This window comes from Globicephala melas, chromosome 12, assembly GCF_963455315.2.
Source record: "Globicephala melas chromosome 12, mGloMel1.2, whole genome shotgun sequence".
In the NCBI taxonomy this organism is placed as follows: Eukaryota; Metazoa; Chordata; class Mammalia; order Artiodactyla; family Delphinidae; genus Globicephala; species Globicephala melas.
In genome coordinates, this window is record NC_083325.1 from 38,377,805 (window position 1) to 38,403,515 (window position 25,711).

General features: G+C 36.9%; 1 protein-coding gene across 4 annotated transcripts in view; it reads left to right on the forward strand.

Moving 5' to 3' along the window:
* The window catches only part of USP34 (ubiquitin specific peptidase 34), a 231,419-nt gene that overhangs the window by 63,150 nt on the left and 142,558 nt on the right, over positions 1–25,711 (forward strand). For all 4 annotated transcript variants that reach the window (XM_030877324.2, XM_030877325.2, XM_030877327.2 and 1 more), the window contains exons 7-10: positions 2,024–2,216; positions 3,364–3,425; positions 13,331–13,412; positions 13,500–13,592. In XM_030877324.2, the coding sequence (XP_030733184.1) occupies positions 2,024–2,216; positions 3,364–3,425; positions 13,331–13,412; positions 13,500–13,592 (430 nt within the window). The remainder of the gene's footprint in view (positions 1–2,023; positions 2,217–3,363; positions 3,426–13,330; positions 13,413–13,499; positions 13,593–25,711) is intronic.

A 25,711-nucleotide genomic window follows, 5' to 3' on the forward strand; every position in this document is an offset into this window, starting at 1 on the left:
TAGGGCCAATGCTCCACAACAAGAGAAGCCACCGCAATGAGAAGCCCACGCACCGCAAAGAAGAGTAGCCCCCACTCGCCACAACTAGAGAAAGCACGAGGGCAGCAATGAAGACCCATCACAGCCAAAAATAAATAAATAAATTTTTAAAAAACCTCATGGGTGGGCTTCCCTGGTGGCGCAGTGGTTGAGAGTCTGCCTGCCGATGCAGGGGATGCAGGTTCATGCCCCGGTCCGAGAAGATCCCACATGCCGCGGAGTGGCTGGGCTCGTGAGCCATGGCCGCTGAGCCTGCACGTCTGGAGCCTGTGCTCCGCAATAGGAGAGGCCACAACAGTGAGAGGGCCGCGTACCGCAAAAAAACAACCCAAAAAACCTCAGGGGAATAAATGAGGTCATCTGGGGAGAGAATGTAGAAAGAAAATAAAAGTGAATCTAGGGGACTTCCCTGGTGTTCCAGCGGGTAAAACTCCGTGCTCCCAATGCAGGGGGCCTGGGTTTGATCCCTGGTCAGGGAACTAGATCCCACATGTGTGCCGCAACTGAGTCCACATGCTGCAACAAAGATCCCGCATGCCGCAACTAAGACCTGGCACGGCCTAAATTAAAAAAAAAGAAGTGGGGCTTCCCTGGTGGCGCAGTGGTTGAGAGTCCGCCTGCCGATGCAGGGGATACGGGTTCGTGCCCCGGTCCAGGAGGATCCCACATGCCGCAGAGCGGCTGGGCCCGTGAGCCATGGCCGCTGAGCTGTGCGTCCGGAGCCTGTGCTCCACAACGGGAGAGGCCACAACAGTGAGAGGCCCACGTACCGCAAAAAAAAAAAAAAGTGAATCTAGGATGGAGTGCTATATCAGTTTGCTTTTGCTGTGTGAGAAAACACCCAAAACCAGTAGCTTAAAATAACAGCCATTTATTATTTGTCACAGTTCTCTGGTTGGCTAGCTTTTCTGATCTGGGCTGACTTGGCTGGACCTGGGTGCTCTGTGATAGATAATCTCAGTCATTTGTCCTCTGGTTGGCAGGCTGATTGGTCTTGAGTGGGGAAGGGTGCTCATATGTATCTTGGCAGTTGGCTGGATGTCAGTTGGGGCATTAGCCGTGTCTCTCTCATCCAGCAGGCTATCCTGAGTCCTTTTCTCAGTGGTGGAAGAGTTCCCAGCAAGAGAGGGCAAGCTCAAAGGCTTTTTAAGCTTCTGCTTATGTTACATCTCTTAATACCCCACTGGGCAAAGGAACCTTCATGGCAAAGCTCAGATGCAAGGAAGTAGAGGAATAAATGACACATTTGTTGGGAAGAGTGGTAAAGTCACATTGCAAAGACTACTATATAAAGTGATGGGAGGAATTTGGGGCCTTTCTGCAATCCATTACAAGCCCTGAGGAGCAATAATGTTGAAAGGTTGGGTACAGGAGGAGAGACTAACCAAATAGAATAGGCAGGGCCTGAGAGGAAAACCAGTGGTTTGTGATTTTTGAAAGCCAAAAAAGAATGATGTTTAAAATGTACACATTTTGAAGAATTTTGGCTGTGTTGGGGAGTAGATGTACTATTTATATGAAGTCAACTGAAATTTACTAAAACAGGAGCTGTATACATGACAGGTACTAGAGAATAGTAAAGCTCTACTGGAGGTGCAGGTGCAGAATCCGATGTTAAATGACTTGGCTCTGTGCAGTTCCTCCCTCCCTTCCTCCCTCCCTCTTCGTCCCTCCCTTCCTTCCTCTTCCTCCCTGCTTTCCCCTCCCTCCCTCCCTTCCTCCCTTCCTTCCTTCCATGTTGTGTTAGGCTTTGCAGTTCCTGATTTATGTTGGACTCTCAGCAAAGGGCACATTGCCACAGGTCACAATCCTTGAAGCATTACTTAGAAATAGTTTAAATTGGGAGTATTAATCCCAGCATTCCAGGTACTACTGTACTTAACAGTTTGGAGGTATGGAGCAAAGGAATATTATTGAATTATTGAGTGGTCTTCAGAAATAGTTTGCAAGTTTTTGTGTATGTTGTATTTCTGTATCATTTCAGGTATTTATGCAAGCTCTCTGATCAGGAGTTAAGACAGAGTGCGGCTCGCAACATGGCTGACTTAATGTGGAGCACAGTGAAAGAACCATTGGACACGACGTTATGCTTTGATAAAGAAAGCCTAGATCTTGCATTTAAGTACTTTATGTCACCTACTTTGACTATGAGGTTGGCTGGATTAAGTCAGATAACGGTAAGCTGTATTTGCTTTATTTTTGGTAATTTTTTGTTTGTCCTCTCAGACTATCATCATTATGATAATACCTAGTATTTATGGAGCCATGCTAGTGGCCAGTATACCTAGTGGCATAAATACCTAGTATTTATGCCATGCTAGGCATTGTGCTAAGTACTTTACATGCATTACTTTGTGTGACCCTTACAAATAATTTCTATATGTTCTCTTTTTCCCTATTTTAAATACGAGGAGACTGAGGCTTAGATTTAGAAGGTTTTATACCTTAGGTCTTTTTGATTTCCTTCACTTTTTTTTTTTTTTAAACTGTTCAGTTTTTTGCATTTAGAAAGCAGTGTTTTCAGAGAGAAAAAGAGTCGGAGATTATAAGTAGTTACTTAATTTTCCAGGCAGAAGCCACAGATTATTGGGCCATAGGCCAAATTTGACTAACAGAAATGTTTGGTTTGCACAGTAGCAAGTACTGTTTTAAATAGGGAGAAATACATATTATTGGCTTCTCCTGGAGGGGCGGGGTGGGTAGAAAGACCTAGTGTCTTTGGGTCTGTCTTCTTGCATGACAACAATTTGCTAGAACTAAGTAGTTAGCTGCATTTTTTAGAATGGATATATTTTCTCTGGTTTACCAAGGTCTGCATTAGGTTTACTCCTTTACATTTGGGGCCTGTTTTTGTAGTGTAGTTATTCTGAAGTAGCTAGATTGTACCCATGTATTGAATTTTGTGACCTAGATTTTACCCATGTATCGGACTTTGTAAGTGTTGAAAACACTTAATGACAGTTTCCCAAATCAAATCTTAAAAGTGTATGTCTAGGAATCCTTTCCTGAAATTCGGTTTGTAATGACATGTTACTTGCTGCCTTGCATTAGATTTTTGTGTTTTTCCCTTGTTCAGCTTTTTCTCTAGCATACTTAGTGGAATAAAGCCTAAGTATTACTTGTGGAATGAATTAGTGTTTAAAAATGATAAAGGAAATAGACTAATTGGGAAGTATATATGTATATCTGATTACCTATCTTATATTTTATACTTTTGATCTGGTTATTGATTATGATCTACATGTATCAAACTGTGTTGGCAATTGCTAACATATGCAAGAATAATTTTGGAAAAAATCTTTAATTTCTTTTCTCTATTTATAGAATCAACTTCACACCTTCAATGATGTGTGCAATAATGAATCATTGGTATCAGACACAGAAACGTAAGTAGGAGCATTAATTTATGCATAAGTACTATTTTAATGTGTAGCTGTTTATATGGTAAATGTAATTGACTTTATTAGATTTGAAGTGTTTACTAGAAATTCTTTGCCTTGTGGCTTCATCTGTACAGTCTTTAACAAGCTTCCAGAGGAATATATTGCAATACTTCTCTTTTTAAAAAAACATATCGTGTTTTCACAAAATGCAAAGGGAGACTATACAGGAGAATTTAATAGTAAAGAGTATGGTACAGATAGTTTTCAGAAACCACACTTGATGCAGGAAAGGATCTCATTTAACACATTTTTCTGGGGAAAAAACCAAGTTCATGATGCTCATGTATGAAAAGAAGTAGTTTTTATAGCTTAGGGCTTTTTAAAGTACTTAGAAATATTTATTTTTTCCAATATTTATTCCATTTAGTTGTCCATCCAGTATAGAAATCATTTTTTAAATCTCGGTAGTAATATTTTCTGCTTGAACAGAGTTACATAGTTTTTTGTTTGTTTTTTCTGTGCCGCTGTGTGGCTTGCAGGATCTTAGTTCTCCAACCAGGGATCAAACACGTGCCCTCGGCAGTGAAAGTGCGGAGTCTTAACCACTGAACCGCCAGGGAATTCCCCAGACTTACAAAGTCTTAAGGTGTTAGAAAATTTGTAATTATATGAATGAGTCATATTTTTGCTTTACTGTAACTTTTATGCATTGATCTTAGTTTTGCTCTATGGAGCTGATCTCAGTTGAACCCAGCCCTTCTTGAATTTGGAAACCAGAGACTATGTCTCTGCTTTTTCCCTCACATATTATGGTTTTTAGATTTATCACCAGACAAGTCATTCACTCTTGGCAACATTCTTTGTCAGTGGTGCCTTAAAATGTGTGGCCTAGAATTGGTAGTAGCATTATAAATTATGGGTCATACTAGGAGTGCTATTTCACACAGTCAAGATACTATATAGATTATGTCCAGTGTATATAAAACTACAGCTCTGGATTTCCCATTTGACCCCTCAGTACCCACCCTCCAACCCCTTCAGACTGCCTCTAGGAGAATCTTAAAATTGCCAATGCAGTAATCACTCCCTATCCCTGCAAAAAGACAAAAAAAAAAAAAATCCTGGAATCACTCGTGCAGTAACCCCACATGTCCAGGTTAGGTCTCTGTGTTGCTGTGGATAGAGAAAAGAATGAATTCCATTCAAAAATGTGTAAGGTTTATACATACTAAAGATATGCTTAAGAGGGAGGAGAGTAAAAGTTTTGAGGAATAGTGGGTAGGACAGTTTAAGTTGGGAAGAGAAGGGTCTGTACAGTGTGAAAAGATTGGAGCAAATACAAAAAGTGATAAATATTGTCGAAGCCTGTGAATTGGGTCTCTCTTTTTAAGCAGTTTTATTAAGATATAGATACATATAAAACTCACCTGTTTTTATAATGAATTTTAGAAAATTTACACAGTTGTGCAACTATCATCACAGTACAGTTCTAGAACATTTACATCACTTCAGAAAGGTCCCTTTTGCCCATTTGTAGTCAATCCCCATTCTCCCCACCACCCCCAACCCAGGGCTGCACCACATGGCACGTGGCATCTTAATTCCCTGCCCAGGGATCGAACCTGTGCCCCCTGCAGTGGAAGCTCAGTCTTAACTGCTGGACTGCCAGGGAATTCCTTCAATCCCCATTCTTATCCCCAGCCCCACTAACCTTCTTTGTCTCTATAGATTTGCCCTTTTTTGGCATTTCCTATCAATGGAATCATACGACTGTTTTTTTCCATTGCCACCTTTCACTTATACTGTTTTTCTTGAGGTTCATTCATGTTGTGGTGTGAATCAGTACTTTGTTCCTTTTTATTGCTGAATAGTATTACATTATGTAGCCATATCCCATTTTGTTTATCCTTTTACCATAGTTGATGGATATTTGAATGTTTCTACTTTTTGATTAGTGTGAATAATGCTGCTTTAAACATTTGTGTACAGTCTTTTTGTGGACATATGTTTTCATTTCTCTTGGTAGATACGTAGGCATGCGATCACTGGTTTGTAAGATCATTTTATGTTTAACTTTTAAAGAAACTGTCAAAATGTTTTCCAACATTTCTGTATTATTTTATATTCCCACTAGCAATGTATGAGGGTTCCAGTTTTCCCCCCAGTCTTGTCAGGACTTGTTTTTATCTTTTTGATTATAGCCATTATAGTGGGTATAAAGTGGCATTTCATTATTATTATTTATTTATTTATTTTTTGCGGTACGCGGGCCTCTCACTGCCGTGGCCTCTCCCATTGCGGAGCACAGGCTCCGGACGCGCAGGCTCAGCAGCCATGGCTCACGGGCCCAGCCGCTCCACGGCATGTGGGATCTTCCCAGACCGGGGCACGAACCCGTGTCCCCTGCATCGGCAGACAGACTCTCAACCACTGCGCCACCAGGGAAGCCCTCATTATGGTTTTAATTTACATTTGCCTAATTACTAAGGATGTTGAACATCTTTTTATATGGTTATTTGCCATTCTGTTTCTTCTTCACTGAATTGTTTGTTCACTTTTTGCCTAGCTTTTAGTTGGGTTATTTGTCTTGTTTTATAGATTAGCATATGATCTGTACCACAGAATATTCATATGTGCTTAAGAAGACTTTATTCAGCTGTTGTATGGAGTGTTCAGTAGATGTCTTTTAGGTCTAATGAGTTTGTAATATTGTTTGTCTTCTGTATCCTTGTTGATTTTTTTACCTACACTTGTTCTATTCCATTATCAAAAGTAGGGCATTGAAGTCTCCAACTTCAGTTTATCCTCATCTGTGGATTTTGTTTTTATTAATTTGCCTATTTGCTGCAATTTATTTGTGATCTCCAAATCAGTACTTTTGGTGCCCTCACGGTCATTTGTGGAAATGCACAGAGCAGTAAAAAATGAGTCTCCTAACATGCACATTTACAACTGAAGTCATACAAGGTGATGCTCTGCGTTGTTTTAGTGCTGGTTACAGAAATGACCAGAGGAAGGAAGTGGTAGGAGGCAGTGCAGTATAGGGCAAGAAGCTCTGGCTCTGGGCCGGTTGGAGGGATATGAATCCCAAGTCTAGCACATGGTATTGGGGCAGCCTCAGTAAAGTCACCTCAACACTTCTGAAGCTCATTTTCTCTTTTGTAAAATAGAGAAAATAGAATCTGATAAGTTATTTTTAGGATTTAAGATTCAAGGGTTCAACATGAGTAAATTTACTCCAGCAATTTTGTAGAACTCAGCTGCCATGAGTAACAAGAGTTGACTGTATTATTTGTTTTTTTGTCCTTTCAGTTCTATGATGAAATATTATATACAATGGAATTCTATTCAGCCATAAAAAAGAATGAAATCTTGCCATTTATGGTAACATGGATGGACCTTGAGGGCATTATACTAAGTGAAATAAGTCAGAGAAAGACATCATATGATCTCATTTATGTACGGACTTTAAAAACAAAAACGCTGAGATCAGCTCAGTGCTTTGTGACCACCTAGAGGGGTGGGATAGGGAGGGTGGGAGGGAGACGCAAGAGGGAGGGGATATGGCGACATATGTATGCATATAGCTGATTCACTTTGTTATACAGCAGAAACTAACACAACATTGTAAAGCAATTATATTCCAATAAAGATGTTAAAAAAAAAAAAAGAAAAAAACCCCCAAAACCCTAAGCTTATAGACACAGAGAACAAATTGGTAGTTTCAGAGGTGTGGAGGTCAGGGGAGGGCAAAACAGGTGAAGGATGTCAAAAGGTACAAATTTCTAGTTATGAAATAAATGTCATGAGGATAGTAATGTATAGCATGGTGGCTATAGTTGATAATATAGTATTGCATATTTGAAAGTTGCTAGGAGAGTAGATCTTAAAAGCCCTCATCACAAGGGAAAGAATTTTTTTTCTAACTATATATGATGATGGGTGTTGACTTACTGTGGTGATCATTTAGCAATATATATAAATATTGAATCATTATGTTGTACACTTGAAACTAATATAATGTTATATGTCAGTTGTACCTCAATTATAAAAAGAGTTTTTAGAAAAAGATCAAATAAAAGAAAGCAACATTGAGAGATCATTGGAATACGCAAATGAGAGCCACGTCTCTTTTTTCTGAGGGAATGGGGTAGGGGGAAGGATGTTGATGGTCTATCTGTGATGGCATTTTTACATAAAGGGAAGAGCCTCCCTTGCATTGTTCTGACTGAAGTGGGAACTTCAAAACAAATCTTAGTTTTGTGAAACATCTTTCTTTAAAGGAGTTCTGCAAACGGATTGTAGAACAAATTGTGTATCTAAAGTTACTATATAAGATTTGCATTTAATCAAACCCTCTGTCTTCTTCCAGTCAAAGGCAAACAGCTAGTCACATTATTGCACTGAGTCATTCTTTTAAAGAGAACCCACTCTAGGAAGCACTTGATGCTAATGACATGTTCTTTTTACCCATTAAAGCAGTGGGTGACAATAATTTAAAAAAATACTCAGGGGTTCAGTATTAGCTAATTCAGTGCAGTGACGTTATAGAATATAACTGCCAAGAGTAGTAGGAATTGGCTATATTTCTTTTTCTCCCTTCAGTTCTGTTGGTTTTTGCTTCATGTATTTTAGGACATTTTGTTGGGTACATATATGTTTATAGTTGTTATGTTCCTGATAATTTCATCCTTTCATCATTATAAAATATCCCTCTTTGTCTCTTTAAAACAATTTTTAGTTTAGTGTATTTTGTTTGATGTTAGTATAGCCATTGCAGCTTTATTATGCTTACTGTTTTCATGGTATATCTTTTTCCATCTTATTTTCAACCTGTTTGTTTTTGGATCTAAAGTATGTCTCTTGGAGGTAGCATTTGGTTGGATTGAAGAAGAAAAAAAAATCCACTCCTACCATCTCTCCCTTTTGATAGGAGTATTTAATCCAGTCACTCTTAATATTATATAGTTGGATTTATGCCTGTCGTTTTGCTGTTGGGTTTTTGTATGTCTTCCTCAAAAAATTTTTTTTTCTGTTTCTCCTTTACTGCCTTATTTTGCAGTATGTCAGTATACGGTAGTACAGTTGTCCCTTGGTATATGTGGGGGATTGGTTCCAGGATCACCTGTGGATACCAAAATCTTCAGATGCTCAACTCCCTTATATAAAGTCATGTAGTGTTTGCATGTAATCTGTACATATCCTCCTGTATACTTTAAATCATCTCTTGATTACTTACAATACCTAATACAATGTAGGTGTTAATGTAAATAGTTGCAAGCATTTGGCAAATTCAAGTTTTGCCTTTTGGAACTTTCTGGAATTTTTTTTAAGAAATATTTTTGATCCTCTGTTGGTTGCATCTATGGATGCAGAACCCATGGATACAGAGGGAGTACTGTATACCATTTTAATTCCATTTTTTTATACTTTAAAAATTATTTTGCCAGTGGTTGCTGTATGGGTTACAATATGCATTTTAATTTAATACTGTCTACTTCAGATTAATCACAATTCTGGTAAAATATAGGAACAGTGCTTCAGTATAGCTCTATTCCTTTGTTTCTGATAAGTCAGCTGCGAATCTTATTGTGGTTCCTTTCTATGTGCTTAGTTCTTTTTCTCTTGTTGCTTTTAAGATTTTTCTGTTGCTCTTTGGCTTTTAAGAGTTTGACTCTGATGTCTCTGGGTGTTGATATCCTTGTGTTTATCTTAGTTGGCGCTTGTTGTGATTCTTGGCTGTGTAGATGAACATTTTTCATCAAATTTGGGATGTTTGACCATAGTTTCTTCAAATTTTCTTTCTGTTCTCCTTACTCCTTCTGGGAGTCCCAGTATATATATGTTTCCAGAGCCCTGAATGATTGTTACTGATAACATTGTCCAGTTTTATGCTTGCTCAGTTATAGTTACAGTTCTCGGCTGTTACAAAAGTCCCTGAGTCTCCTTTCAGTGTTTTTCAAGAAACTGAAAGAATGGGATTTATTTTTTAGAATTATTTTTAGTTGTTGAATTGTCTTTTTGTATGTTAAACATCATAGAGTTGATTCATGGATCATAGCTTCTGTTGGGTTACTCAGAAATAGGTAAAATATACCACTACTAGTTTTATTTTAATGTTTTACCCTTTGAGGTCATATATCTAATTCATAGCTTATTAAAAATCTTTAGAATAATTTTAAAATTAAATATAATTCTTCTATGGATAAACAAGAAAAGAAATTGTTCAGTCCTTCCAGTTTTTCTGTGTATAATTTACATAACTGAAAAAACTTGGGGTCTTTTCACTGCTCATCCTATTTTGAAACCGTTTTTCTTCTACCCACAATATACATATCACTGCTTTTTTCATTAGCTGTTCTTCTGTAGTAGCCATTTAAATTTTTTTTAAAGAATTGCTCTGAAAGGGCCTGTCTCAATTAAATAAATTGAATCAACAGTTAATGACCTTCCAACACAAAGTACCAGGACCAGATGGGTTCATTGGTAAATTTAACCAAATATTTAAGGAAGGAATTATACCAATTCTCTATAGTCTTTTTCAGAAGATAGCAGAGGGAAGCCTTACCAGCATTACCCTAATACCAAAACCAGACAAAAGCATTACAAGAAAACGACAGACCAGTACTTCCCATGAACATACATATAAAAATCCTCATAAAATATTAGCAAATCGAATCCAGCAAGGTATAAAAAGAATTATACACCACAACCAAGTGAGATTTAGCTCAGGTATTCAAGGCTGGTTCAGCGTTTCAAGATCAATTAATGTAAAGTCAAAATTTTGACAAGGTCAAATTTTATCATTCATGATAAAAAAAACCTCTCAGTAAACTAGGCATAGAGAGGAACTTCATCAACATGTTGAAGAACATCTACAAAACCTCCTACAGCTAACATCATACTTAATGATGTGAAGGTCAAAGCTGTTTCACTAAGGTCAGGAACAAGGAAAGGGTGTCCACTCTCACCACTGCTTTTCAGCATTGTACTGGAAAATCCTACCTGATGCAACAAGAGAAGAAAAGGAAATAAAAGGTGTATAGATTAGGAAGGCAGAAGTAAAACTGTCTTTGATCACAGATGACCTGATCATCTATGTAGAAAATCTGAAAGAATTGACAGTCTCATGGAACTAATGAGCATTTATAGCAGGATTGCAGGATACAAAGTTAGTAATCAAAAGTCAGTCACGGGCTTCCCTGGTGGCGCAGTGGTTGAGAGTCCGCCTGCCAATGCAGGGGACACGGGTTCGTGCCCCGGTCTGGGAAGATCCCACATGCCGCAGAGCGACTAGGCCTGTGAGCCATGGCCACTGAGCCTGTGCGTCCGGGGACTGTGCGTCTGGAGCCTGTGCTCCGCAACGGGAGAGGCCACAACAGTGAGAGACCCGCGTACCACAAAAAAAAAAAAAAAAAAAAAAATTCGTATATATCAGCAGTGAACAAATAGAATTTGAAATTTAAAATACAATACCATTTACATTAACACCACAAAAAATGAAATACTTAGGTATAAATCTAACAATATGAAAAGGTCTATATGAGGAAAATAACAAAACTCTGATGAAAGATAGCAAAGATGAGCTAAATAAATGGAGAGATATTCCATGTCTATGGATAGGAAGACTTAAAATTGTAAAGGTATCAGTCCTTTCCAACTTGATCTATAGATTCATTGCAGTCTCAATCAAAATCAAAGTAAGTTATTTTGTGGATCTCGACAAACTGATTCTAACATTTGTTTAAATAGAGAGGCAAAAGACCCAGAATAGCCAACACAGTTTTGAAAGGAAACAACAAAGTTGGAGGACCGACATTACCCACCTTCAAGACTTACTGTAAAATTACAGTGATCAAGACAGTGCAGTATTGGTGAAAGAACAGACAAATAGGTCAATGGAACAGAATACAGTGCTCAGAAATAGGCCCATATAAATACAGTCAGCTGATATTCAACAAAGGAGCAAAGACAGTAGTACAAAGCAGCAGAGATAGGGTTTTCAACAAATGGTGCTGAAACAATTGGACAACCACATGGGAAAAAAAATCTAGACACATCTCACACCCTTGACAAAAATTAATTCAAAATGGACCACACACCTAAACATAGAATGTAAAACTATAACGCTCCTAAAAGATAACATAGGAAAAAATCTAGATGACCTTGGGTATGGTGGTAACCTTTTGAGTTCAACACCATGATCCATGAATTGGTAAGCTGGACTTCTTTAAAAATAAAAACTTCTGCTCTGCGAAAGACAATGTCAAGAAAATGAGAAGACAGCCGTAGACAGGGGAAAATACTTGTAAAAGACACATCTGTTAAAGGACTGTTATCCAAAATATACACAGAACTCTTAAAAATTTAACAGTAAGAAAATGAACGATCTGATTAAAAAATACACTGACTTTAGCAGACACTCCACCAAAGAAGACATACAGATGGCAAATGAGCACATGCAAAGATGCTCCTCTTTCATCAGGGAAATGCAAATCAAAACAACGATGAGATTGCATTACATGCCTATTGGAATGGTCAAAATCCAGAACACTGATAACACCAAATGCTGACAAGGATGTGGAGCAACAGGAATTCTCATTCGCCGCTGGTGGGAATGCAAGAAGGTACAGCCACTTCGGAAGACAGTTTCATAGTTTCTTAAAAAACTCAGCGTACTCTTCCCATATGATCCAGCAGTCATGTTCCCTGGCATTTATCCAAAGGAGTTGAAAACATGTCCACACAAAAACCTGCACACGGGTGATTATAGCAGCTTTATTCATAATTGCTCAAACCTGGAATGAACCAATGGGCTAATGACAAATGAAAGAAAATGGATAAATCTTAATGCTGAGTGAAAGAATCTAAATTTTATAAAACAGTACATCCTGTATCTTTTTTTATATGAAGTTCTAGAAAATGAAAACTATGTAATAACAGAAGGCACATCATGGGTTGTCTGGGCAGTGAGTTGTGGGAGCTGAGAAAAAGAGGGATTAAAAAGGGGCATAAAGAAACTTTTTTTTTTTTTAAAAGAAACTTTTTGGGTTGATGTGTTTGTTATCTTGGCAGTGCTGATGGATTCATAGATGTACATTTAAGTTTAAATTCACTGAACTCTATATACTTCAAATATGTTTAGTTTACTATATTTCATACATATCTCAAAGCTGTAAAAGACAAATTAACTGCTAAACTTACATTACCTTATTGGTAACATAATAATTTAATTTTCTGTGCCAGTGATTTATTACTCTAAAAGAATTGATAGCTCTTTTTACAAAACGAAGGATAATCTAAAACTGTTCAAAAATAAAAAGTTTACTTTTTGAAATGAAAGATGAGTTGTTCCTAAGTGTAACCAAGTGTTCTGAACAGTCAGTTGATAACTTTAGGGATCACATTAGCAGAACCTTCGTTAATATCAGGCAGGAAGGAGACTTGCCATTTGGCTTGGAGATTCTTCTTTTTTTCTTCCCCCACCCTTTTGGTAACCTACTTTTCTGATGTTATCTTACCATAGAGGACATACGGGGAACCCTTCCCTGAATGCCTCAGTGCCTACTATGGAAATTAAAAATGGGAAGGCAAGGTCTTTGAGTAAGAAAATACATCAGTTTTTAGGTGTTACCCTTGGTATTCTCACCTGTGTACCTGGTGTTAGTTATCCTAACTTTTCAGATTTTTTTTTGCTTGTTTATAAATTCAGGTAGTATTATCATTTCTTGTATTTCTGTTTCAGTTATTCTTCATAGTACTATTAACAGTTAATTGTATATAATCACTTCTTTATAATTGGTATGTGAACAGTTTTAGATTTTCACCTGAGTCTGCTTTTAGACATGGGAAAGATTGATACTAATATTTTCTTAAATGTATTAACTATTTTTATTATTTGACTTTAGGTCCATTGCAAAAGAACTTGCAGACTGGCTTATAAGCAACAATGTGGTAGAGCATATATTTGGACCAAATTTACATATTGAGGTTTGTGGACTAATATGTGACTTATCTGCTCTATTAAGAGAGAAGAATGCTTTTAAAAATTAACTGTAATAAGTTTTTCTTTTCCAGATTATCAAACAGTGCCAAGTGATTTTGAATTTTTTGGCAGCAGAAGGGCGACTGAGTACTCAGCATATTGACTGCATTTGGGCTGCAGCACAGGTAATATCAACAGCTTAACATAAGTGCTTCTTTATTATTTGTTCCGTTCTAAGTTCTTTACTCCCCTATAAGGTACGTTCTATTATTATCCTCATTTGTCGCTAAAGAAACCATGCCATGGGAAAAGTTGGGGATCAAATCTAAGAAATCTGGCTTCAGAGTCCATGTCTTATCTTACTGTACTACTGGTACAATCGAAGGAAATGAGAGTCAGTCTGTTAGAGGTTCTTGGTTTATTAAGAGATAGTTTCCTATTAATTTATACAATCAGTGCTTCTGTCCTGAACATTGTATTCATATGTTTTTTTTCTATTATACTATTTTCTTCTTTAATTTAATTTTTTGAATAGGCACATATCCATATAGTTCAAATTTCAAAAAGTAGATATAAAAGGATATGCTATACATTTTCCCCCTTCTGCCTATGTCTCCCATGCATGCAGTTCCTAACCTCTCAGGTGCATCATAGATTTTCTATATAAATTGCCAATTGTAAACATTTCTCTTCCCTGTCCTCTTTTCCACAGATGTATCATACTAAACGGATTTGGCTTTTTTTCACTAACAGTTTGTCCTGGAGATTATTATTCCATGTCAATATATAAAACACATTTTTTCTTTTTTAGGACTGTATAGTGTTTCATTATATGCATGAACCATAATTTATTTAACCAGTTCCTGTTCATAGGCACTATTTTTTCCAATCTTTTTTATTATAAACAATGCTACAATAAGTAACTTATAGTAGTCAGCTAATCCATATGCAAAACTATTACATAGGATACATTCCTACTTATAAGTAGTATTGTCAGGTTAAAGTAAGTGTGGTTTACTTGTGGTAGCTAATGGTGTGATAGTGCCACTTTCACCTTATTCTCCTCAATAATTTTTTTTTAACATCTTTATTGGAGTATAATTGCTTTACAACGTTGTGTTAGTTTATGCTGAATAACAAAGTGAATCAGCTATATGTATATATATATCCCCATATCCCCTTCCTCTCGTGTCTCTCTCCCACCCTCCCTATCCCATCCCTCTAGGTGGTCACAAAGCACCGAGCTGATCTCCCTGTGCGATGCAGCTGCTTCCCACTAGCTATTTTATATTTGGTAGTGTATATATGTCAGTGCTGTCTAACTTCGTCCCAGCTTATCCTTATCCCCTCCCCGTGTTCTCAAGTCCATTCTCTATGTCTGCGTCTTTATTCCTGTCCTGCCCCTAGGTTCGTGAGAAACTTTTTTTACAGATTTCATATATATGTGTTAGCATGTGGTACTTGTTTTTCTCCTTCTTACTTCACTCTGTATGAGACACTCGAGGTCCATCCACCTGTCTACAAATAACTCAATTTTGTTTCTTTTTAAGGCTGAGTGTAATATTCCATTGTATATATGTGCCACATCTTTATCCATTCATCTGTTGATGGACACTTAGGTTGCTTCCATGTCCTGGCTATTGTAAATAGAGCTGCAGTGAGCATTGTGGTACGTGACTCTTTTTGAATTATGGTTTTCTCAGGGTATATGCCCAGTAGTGGGATTGCTGGGTCATATGGTAGTTCTATTTTTAGTTTTTTAAGGAATCGCCATACTGTTCTCCATAGCGGCTATACTGTTCTCCATAGTGGCTATATCAATTTACATTCCCACCAACAGTGGAAGAGGGTTCCCTTTTCTCCACACCCTCTCCAGCATTATTGTTTGTAGATTTTTTGATGGTGGCCATTCTGACCGGTGTGAGGTGATAACCTCATTGTAGTTTTGATTTGCATTTCTCTAATGATTAATGATGTTGAGCATCCTTTCATGTGTTTGTTGGCAATCTGTATATCTTCTTTGGAGAAATGTCTGTTTAGGTCTTCTGCCCATTTTTGGATTGGGTTGTTTGTTTTTTTGATATTAAGCTGCATGAACTGTTTATATATTTTGGAGATTAATCCTTTGTCAGTTGCTTCGTTTGCAAATATTTTCTCCCATTTGAGGGTTGTCCTTTAGTCTTGTTTATGTTTTCCTTTGCTGTGCAAAAGCTTTTAAGTTTCATTACGTCCCATTTGTTTATTTTTGTTTTTATTTCCCTTTTTCTAGGAGGTGGGTCAAAAAGGATCTTGCTGTGATTTATGTCATAGAGTATTCTGCCTATGTTTTCCTCTAGGAGTTTGATAGTGTCTGGCCTTACATTAAGGTCTTTAATCCATTTGGAGTTTTAATTTTGTATATGGTGTTAGGGAGTGTTCTAATTTCATTCTTTTACATGTAGCTGCCCAGTTTTCCCACCACCACTTACTGAAGAGGCTGTCTTTTCTCCATTGTATATTATTGCCTCCTTTAAAAAAGATAAGGTTATCTTTGAGAGATTATCATATCATAACATGCACATATGTTATCATACGTGCATGGGTTTATCTCTGGGCTTTCTATCCTGTTCCATTGATCTTCATTTCTCTTTTTGTGCCAGTACCATACTGTCTTGATTACTGTAGCTTTGTAGTATAACTACAAAGTCTTAAGTCTGAAGTCAGGGAGCCTGATTCCTCTAGCTCTGTTTTTCTTTTTCTTTTTTTTTTTTGCGGTACGCAGGCCTCTCACTGTTGTGGCCTCTCCCGTTGCGGAGCACAGGCTCCAGGCGCGCAGGCTCAGCGGCCATGACTCATGGGCCCAGCTGCTCCGCGGCATGTGGGATCTTCCCGGACCTGGGCACTAACCCGTGTCCCCTGCATCGGCAGGCGGACTCTCAACCACTGCGCCACCAGGGAAGCCCCTGTTTTTTTTAAGATTGCTTTGGCTATTGGAGGTCTTTTGTGTTTCCATACAAATTGCGAAATTTTTTGTTGTAGTTCTGTGAAAGATACCATTGGTAGTATGATAGGGATTGCATTGAATCTGTAGATTGCTTTGGGTAGTATAGTCATTTTCACAATGTTGATTCTTCCAATCCAAGAACATGGTATATCTCTCCATCTGTTTGTATCATCTTTAATTTCTTTCATCAGTGTCTTATGGTTTTCTGCATACAGGTCTTTTGTCTCCTTAGGTAGGTTTATTCCAAGGTATTTTATTCTTTTTGTTGCAGTGGTAAATGGGAGTGTTTCCTTAATTTCTCTTTCAGATTTTTCATCCTTAGTGTATAGGAATGCCAGAGATTTATGTGCATTAATTTTGTCTCCTGCTACTTTACCAAATTCATTGATTAGCTCTAGTAGTTTTCTGGTAGCATCTTTAGGACTCTCTGTGTATAGTATCATGTCATCTGCAAACAGTGAGTTTTACTTCTTCTTTTCCAATTTGGATTCCTTTTATTTCTTCTCTGATTGCCATGGCTAAAACTTCCAAAACTATGTTGAATAATAGTGGTGAGAGTGGGCAACTTTGTCTTGTTCCTGATCTTAGCGGAAATGGTTTCAGTTTTTCACCATTGAGAACGATGTTGGCTGTGGGTTTGGAATATATGGCCTTTATTATGTTGAGGTAGGTTCCCTCTATGCCTACTCTCTGGAGAGTTTTTATCATAAATGAGTGAATTTTGTTGAAAGTTTTTTCTTCATCTGTTGAGATTATCGTATGGTTTTTATCCTTCAATTTGTTAATATGGTGCATCACATTGATTGATTTGCGTACTTTGAAGAATCCTTGAATTCCTGGGATAAACACCTTTTAATCATGGTGTATGATCCTTTTAATGTGCTGTTGGACTCTGTTTGCTAGTAGTTTGTTGAGGATTTTTGCATCTATGTTCATCAGTGATAGTGGCCTGTAGTTTTCTTTTTTTGTGACATCTTTGTCTGGTTTTGGTATCAGGGTGTTAGCTCTTCTCTTAACGTTTGATAGAATTCACCTATGAAGCTGTCTGGTCCAGGGCTTTTTCTTGTAGGAAGATTTTTATTCACAGTTTCAATTTCAGTGCTTGTGATTGGTCTGTTTAATATTTTCGATTTCTTCCTTGTTCAGTCTCAGAAGGTGGTTCATTTCTAAGAATTTGTCCATTTCTTCCAGCTTGTCCATTTTATTGGCATATAGTTGCTTGTAGAAATCTCTCATGATCCTTTGTATTTCTGCAGTGTCAGTTGTTACTTCTTTTTCACTTCTAATTCTGTTGATTTGAATCTTCTCCCTTTTTTTCTTGATGATTCTGGCTAATGGTTTATCAATTTTGTTTATCTTCTCAAAGAACCAGCTTTTGGTTTTATTCATCTTTGTTATTGTTTCCTTCATTTCTTTTTCATTTATTTCTGATCTGATATTTCTGATTTCTTTCCTTCTGCTAACTTTGGTTTTTTTTTGTTCTTCTTTCTCTGATTGCATTAGGTGTAAGGTTAGATTGTTTAGTTGAGTTGTTTCTTGTTTCTTGAGGATTGTATTGCTATAAACTTCCCTCTTAGAACTGCTTTTGCTGCATCCCATAGGTTTTGGGTCATCTTGCTTTCACTGTCATTTGTTTCTAGGTATTTTTTGATTTCCTCTTAGATTTCTTCAGTGATCTCTTGGTTATTTAGTAGTGTATTGGTTAGCCTCCTTGTGTTTGTATTTTTCATAGTTTTTTCCTGTAATTGATATCTAGTCTCATAGCTTTGTGGTTGGAAAAGATACTTGATATGATTTCAGTTTTCTTAAATTTACCAAGGCTTGATTTGTGACCGAAGAGATATGATCCATCCTGGAGAATGTTCCATGAGCACTTGAGAAGAAAGTACATTCTGTTGTTTTTGGATGGAATGTCCTGTTAATATCAATTAAGTCCATCTTGTTAAATGTGTCATTTAAAGCTTGTGTTTCCTTATTTATTTTCATTTTGGATGATCTGTTTGGTGAAAGTGGGGTGCTAAAATCCCCTACTATGATTGTGTTACTGTCAATTTCCCGTTTTATGGCTGTTAGCATTTGCCTTATGTATTGAGGTGCTCCTATGTTGGGTGCATAAATATTTACAATTGTTATATCTTCTTGGATTGATCCCTTGATCACTATGTAGTGTCCTTCTTTGTCTCTTGTAATAATCTTTAAAGTCAGTTTTGTCTGATAGGAGAATTGCTGCTCCAACTTTCTTGTGATTTCCATTTGCACGGAATATCTTTTTCCATCCCCTCAGTTTCAGTCTGTATGTGTCCCTAGGTCTGAAGTGGCTCTCTTGTAGACAGCATATATATGGGTCTTGTTTTTGTATCCATTCAGCCAGTCTATGTCTTTTGGTTGAAGCATTTAATCTATTTACATTTAAGGTAATTATCAATATGTATGTTCCTATTCCCCTTTTCTTAATTGTTTTGGGTTCGTTATTGTAGGTCTTTTCCTTCTCTTGCGTTTCCTGCCTAGAGAAGTTTAGCATCTGTTGTAAAGCTTGTTTGGTGGTGCTGAGTTCTCTTAACTTTCTCTTGTCTGTAAAGGTTTTAATTTCTCCACCAAATCTGAATGATATCCTTGCTGGGTAGAGTAATCTTGGTTGTAGGTTTTTCCCTTTCATCACTTTAAATATGTCCTGCCACTCCCTTCTAGCTTGCAGAGTTTCTGCTGATAGATCAGCTGTTAGCCTTATGGGGATTCCCTTGTATGTTATTTGTTGCTTTTCCCTCGCTGCTTTTAATATTTTTACTTTGTATTTAAGTTTTGATAGTTTGATTAATATGTATCTTGGCGTGTTTCTCCTTGGATTTATCCTGTATGGGACTCTCCTTCCTGGACTTGATTGACTATTTGCTTTCCTAGGTTAGGGAAGTTTTCAACTAAAATCTCTTCAAATATTTTCTCAGACCCTTTCTTTTCCTCTTCTTCTTCTGACACCCCTATAATTTGAATGTTGGTGCGTTTAATGTTGTCCTAAAGGTCTCTGAGACTGTCCTCAGTTCTTCTCATTCTTTTTTATTCTGCTCTGCAGTAGTTATTTCCACTGTTTTATCTTCCAGGTCACTATCTGTTCTTCTGCCTCAGTTATTCTGCTATTGATTCCTTCTGGAGAATTTTTAATTTAATATACTGTGTTGTTCCTCATTGTTTGTTTGCTCTTTAGTTCTTCTGGCTCCTTGTTAAACGTTTCTTGTATTTTCTCCATTGTATTTCTGAGATTTTGGATCATCTTTACTGTCATTACTCTGAATTCTTTTTCAGGTAGACTGCCTGTTTCCTCTTCATATGTTTGGTCTGGTGGGTTTTTACCTTGCTCCTTCATCTGCTGCATATTTCTCTGTCTTCTCAGTTTGCTTATCTTACTGTGTTTGAGGTCTCCTTTTCAGAGGCTGCAGGTTCGTAGTTCCTGTTGTTTTTGGTGTCTGCCCCCAGTGGGTGAGGTTGGTTCAGTGGCTTGTGTAGGCTTCCTGGTGGAGGGGACTGGTGCCTGTGTTCTGGTGGTGGGGCTGGATCTTGTCTTTCTGGTGGGCAGGACCGCATCCGTTGGTGTGTTTTGGGTTGTCTGTGAACTTCGTATGATTTTAGGCAGCCTCTCTGCTAATGGGTGGGGTTGTGTTCCCGTCTTGCTAGTTGTTTGGCATGGTGCATCAAGCACTGGAGCTTGCTGGCCGTTGGATGGAGCTGGGTTTTAGCATTGAGATGGAGATCTCTGGGAGAGCTCTTGCTGATTGATATTACATAGGGCTGGGGGGGTCTCTGGTGGTCCAGTGTCCTGAACTTGTCTCTCCCATCTCAGAGGCTGAGACCTGACATCAGGCTGGAGCACCAAGACTCTGTCAGCCACACAGCTTGTGGAAGGGGACCAGAGCCAGCTGAAGCGGAGAGTCCTGCAGAGAAGTGAATAGGCTGCTAGATCTTTTTTTTTTCTTCTTTTTTAAAATCATGTTCTTAAACTTCTTTTTATTTGCTAAACTGATGGGTGAAAAGTGTTTTCATTGATGTTTTAAATTCGGATTTCTTTTGTATGAATCAGGTTGAAAATCTTGTGCTTAACAACCCTTTTTGTTTCCTTTTCTGGTGATGTTTATATTCTTTGCCATTTATCAGTTGCTTTACTTAGTTTCTTTTTTGTAGGAGATCTTTATATATCAGTGAAATCAGACTTTTGTTTGTGTTATGAGTTATGCCTACATTCTGCTTTGATGTCTTCTTGCTGTTTTAGTTAAGGTGGTTTTTGCAGTTGAGTTTCAAGTTTGTGGTTTCACACTTGTGGTTGAATTTTTCATGGCCTGTGGCTTTTGTGTTATGGTTTGAAATGCATTTCAAGATTATAAGAAAATTCCTCTTTAGTTCTTTTCTGTACATTTTGTTTCAATTTTATATTTTAATCTTCAATCCAATAGGAATTTATCATGGTTCAAAGGGTCATGTACGTATCCAACGTTTTCCCCCCATTTTTTGGTTATATAGTTGTCCCCATTCCATTTGTTCAGTAATTCTTCTTCTCCTCACTGATTTGAGATACCAGTTTTATCTTGACTGGGTCAATTTCTGGACTTTGTAGACTGACCTATTGGTATATCTAGTCATGATCTATATATCAGAGATTGGTAAACTTATGACCTGTGGGCTGGCCACTTGATTTTGTAAATGGTTTTCTTGCAACTTAGCCTTGCCTATTCTTTTTCATATTTTTGTCTGTGGCTGCTTCCACACTGCAGTGGCAGAGTGCAATATTTGTAACAGAGACCATATCACCTGTAATCTTAAAATATTTATTGTCTGGGCCATCAAGAAGACATTTGCTAGTCCTTGGTTTTATACTAATGTATTTTCTTTTTCCCCCTTGTGTCTATGTAATATTTCTTATTATCTGGCAAGGCTGATTGTTTCTCCTTATATTTTTTTAAAAGAATCTTTATGTCTCTTATTTTTCCATGTGAATTTTAGCATTGATTCTTCTTTAAAAATATTGTTGTTTTTACTGTTATAATGATTATTTTGAGAGGTGAAGTTGTTTTCCTATCCAAAACACGATATGCCATTTGTTTTATTTTGTTTCATTCAGCATTTCAGAGTTATTTGTGTATAGATTTTATTTCATGTTAAGCTTATTCTTAAGGATTTTTTTTTTTTAGGATTTTAATTTTATTTATTATTGCTATTAAAATAGCCATTTCTCCCCTTATATTACTTGCTTTCGTCCATTATACTTTATTTCTTCCTTATACTTAATGATCATTGCATATATACTTTTTATATACTTAAGCATTTTCAAATTTTTGATTTTTAATAATTGTGTGCCTTGAAACCTAATATTGGTTGTGGTAATTTTTCAATATAGTTTTTTAAAATTCTCATATTTAATATTGTCTATTTATACATCATTATCATTTTAACACATTAATGAAGCAGTTCATATTTCAGAGTAATCCTAAAATACTTAGGAAGTTCTCTTTCATAACTTTCAGAAAATGTTCTTTTTAGTAGATTTTTAAATTTTATTTTGTTCATAGCAAGGCAAGCAAAATATGAGAACAGTGATATGGTAAGTAATATAGAATAAATAACTAAGAATAGTGAAGCACTGTTTATTGAAGGTGAAATTCATCAAATTTATAATTAATAATACGGTGTATTAAAACTTTTAGTGTTTTACCCTAGCAAGAGTTTCAAGTAACCTAATAAGGAAATGATTTAAAAATTCTGGCATAATCTGTGATACAGTCTGAAACAACTTAAAATATCTATAAAAGTTAGTTTAACAAGATTAAATAAGTATATTTTAAAGGTCATTTTATTTGGGTGTTTCTGTGTTTTGTTACTGCTTTACTTTTGAATATACCACAGATGTAGAATTATCAGGAATTTTTACATTTTGAGTTCTTTTTATTTGAGCACCAACTGTAACTGGCTTCCAAGTGTCCAGGGTTGGTTGGTTTCATACAGAGTCTTGCGTGAGTTTTTTTTCCCTTCCCTCTGGAGTAAGTTTTTGAGGTCACTTTGCTCACTTGGTACACACACTTCACCCAGTAATAATTGGATTGGCTGCTGGTTTTTTCATTGTTTGTATCACAACTCTTACATTGGAATCCAAGGAGAAAAAAGACAAAGGTGATAAACGGGAAATTGATTGGGAAAAAACAAGTGGTTTATAAATATTTGAAAAATGCTTATCTTTGATTATAATTAAATGTAAGTTCAGCTAACATAATAGCATTTTCATATATTGGGTAATTCTCATTATGTTTAACAATACACTGTATTGACCAGAGTGTGGTATAGCTTTAGGAGAACAGTATAGCAGTTCTCTTTCTGGTAATTTATCCTCTAGATACATGTACATGAAGATGTTTGATACAACATTAACTACACTAGCAGATCACGAATGTCTGTCACTGTAGGGCTAGTTAAATAAGTTTTGGGAAATCTGTTTAATAGAATGTTCTGTGGCCAAGAGAAGGACTGAAGTTGCTGTATTATGCTTATGTGGAACAACCTCCAAGAAATATTTTTATTAAACACTATTAAATATTTATTATTTTATCTAAAACAGTAGTTATTTTATTAAGAGAAGACAGCAAGTACACAGTGTATTCTTTCACTGCGTATTAAAACAGTTATAAAAAGGGGATGTACATACACGTATATGTACTCTTTGTACTTGTGACTGTCTGGAACTATTTTGGAAAGTCAGACAAGAAAATTTCACAGGTTTGCTTTTGGGGAAGTGACCTGAAGTAGATGGAGACTTTTATTGTCTATGTTTATGTAGACTGTGAAAATTTTACATGTATTTATTAATTTTTCAGTACATATAAAAACTAGTGTATAAAGTAAACAGTAAACATTTAGACATTTAAATGACTTTCTCTGCCGTTTAAAGTTACTTATTATTCTGGTTTGATTGAGTTACCTCTCTACATCTCCCTCTTCATACCCTCTCACCATAAAATCTTTTAGTCATAGGACATCAAATAAACAAACTTCAGAATCTTTCCACTGTATTGGAATTTATTGTTAAATGCTTTCCATATTTGAAGAACTTACACATAAATTTATGTAACTTCCTGAGATAATAATCTTATCTTAAAATGCAGCTAATAGCTTTTTGGGAATAGATTTTCATGTCTCAATGACAGAAGTAAAATTCCCTAGGATTTAGAAGGAACTTAAATATCATCTGATTCAGATGTGCATTATGTATATTTTGAGGGGAAGTAGTTCATAATTTTCATCAGATTCTCAAAGGGTTTATGTGATGACTAATTTTAGAAATGCTGATATACACTCTCTTGGTTATTAGCTTCTGCATGTATATTTGTACACACATTTAGATTACTGTTTTTTTTGTTTGTTTGTTTGTTTTCGCGGTACGCGGGCCTCTCACTGTTGTGGCCCCTCCCGTTGCGGAGCACAGGCTCTGGGCGCGCAGGCTCAGCGGCCATGGCTCATGGGCCTAGCCGCTCTGCGGCACGTGGGATCTTCCCGGACCGGGGCACGAACCTGTGTCCCCTGCATCGGCAGGCGGACTCTCTCAACCACTGCGCCACCAGGGAAGCCCTAGATTACTGATTTATGAGACATTGCATACTGTTAGCATGTGAAGTTATGATTGTACTTGAATTATAATCTGGCCACTGCAGTATCTGCCTCTATGTTACATCTTATGATTTGAATTCTATTCATTCCTGCTTTTTTAGGAGCTGTTAATATGAATGATGATTCCTTCTTGTATTACATATTCAAACCTCTTGTCTGTACTGTATTCTTTCTTTTATGTTGTTGGGTCTTTTCATATGCCTTTGCTGTCCATACTTAAGGAAGACGACTGGTAAGTGGCCTAGATGTTCTTGGGTGTTGTGAAATATTTTTCCATTACAGCTCTCAGATGGACTCCTGGGAATGGGAAACAGAGGAAGGAATGAGAAAACAGAGGATTTCATGTTCATGTCTCACTCCTGCTGTCCATCAGATCTGGTACTCAGATGAGTTCAGAAATTTTCCCAGTTACAGTGGGAAGATAGACCTATCTCCTCTGCAGCTCACTGACAAATTATTCTGAGCTACAGCTTTCTCTACCTGTACATTTAAAAATGTATTCCCATTCGTTTCAGTCATTCAGAAATTTGTTGAAATCTCATATCTATTATTATTAATAGTAATTTTTTTTTTTGGCTGCACTCTGCGGCATACGGATCTTAGTTCCTTGACCGGGGATTGAACCTGTGTCCCCTGCATTGGGAGCACGGAGTCTTAACCATTGTACCCCAGGGAAGTCCCTCATACCTATTATTGATGCTCATTTTCTTTGTGGGTGTGTTTCTTTTCATTCTAAAATACAGTAACGATTGATTTTCCTCTGTGGAAGATGAGGAAATTCTCATCATTTTTCTCTCCTCATTTTCCACTTGCAGTTTTTATTATGTTATTTTTATTTTATCAAATTATGTAACTTTTAAGTTCTATACTATAAATTATAATTTCCACAGTTGTTTAATATTAATTTTGTATTTAGCTATATGATTTACCACATATTCTTTTCCTTCATTTCTGTTTTTCTCATTCCTTTTTCCTTATTCCAGGGTTAATTTGTGTTTATTCTCGTATAATTCACAGAGTAGACTTTTGTTTTCCCTTGTTGGTTTATAAACTGGCCCTGTATACAGAGGTCAGGGAGAAACTGAAGAAAGAGGCAGAGAGATCACTCCAGATTGGTAGGTGGCAGGTTTAATAAGCAAGGGAACTTAACTTATGAGGCTTGTCTTCAGTGGCTGCAAGATGAGTAGATCTCTGCACTCACCTGTCAAATCTTACAAGTTTATAAGAGAGGCCTTAATTGGGTTTAGGCATAAATACTATCCAGATGGTCTCAACCCCTTACTCTCCCTCAAGGTTATGTCCTGGGAGTAGCTCCCACTTTGGGAATGGCAGGCAGGCCGAACATATATTCTAATGATGGAGGGTAGTGAGGAGCCGCTGCTTCCCCAGTTTTAGTTCAAAGGTCAACTGGCAGTCCTGTCCTCTCAATTATCTACACCCCCGGTCTCTGAAGAGAAATTTATGGATATTTTGTTCTGGGTTTCTACACACTTGAGATGTCTGATTTCTTTGTACTTGAAGAGTTTGATTGAATGTCATATTACTAGAGCCACTCTTTTGGTTTCCATCAGAACTGTGTAGTATACATGAAGAGTAGTCGTTTTCTGAACAAACAACTTTTATTTTTAATATTTTACAAAGATAATATCCTATCATTTTTAGTTGGTAGAATATTTCTCTCAT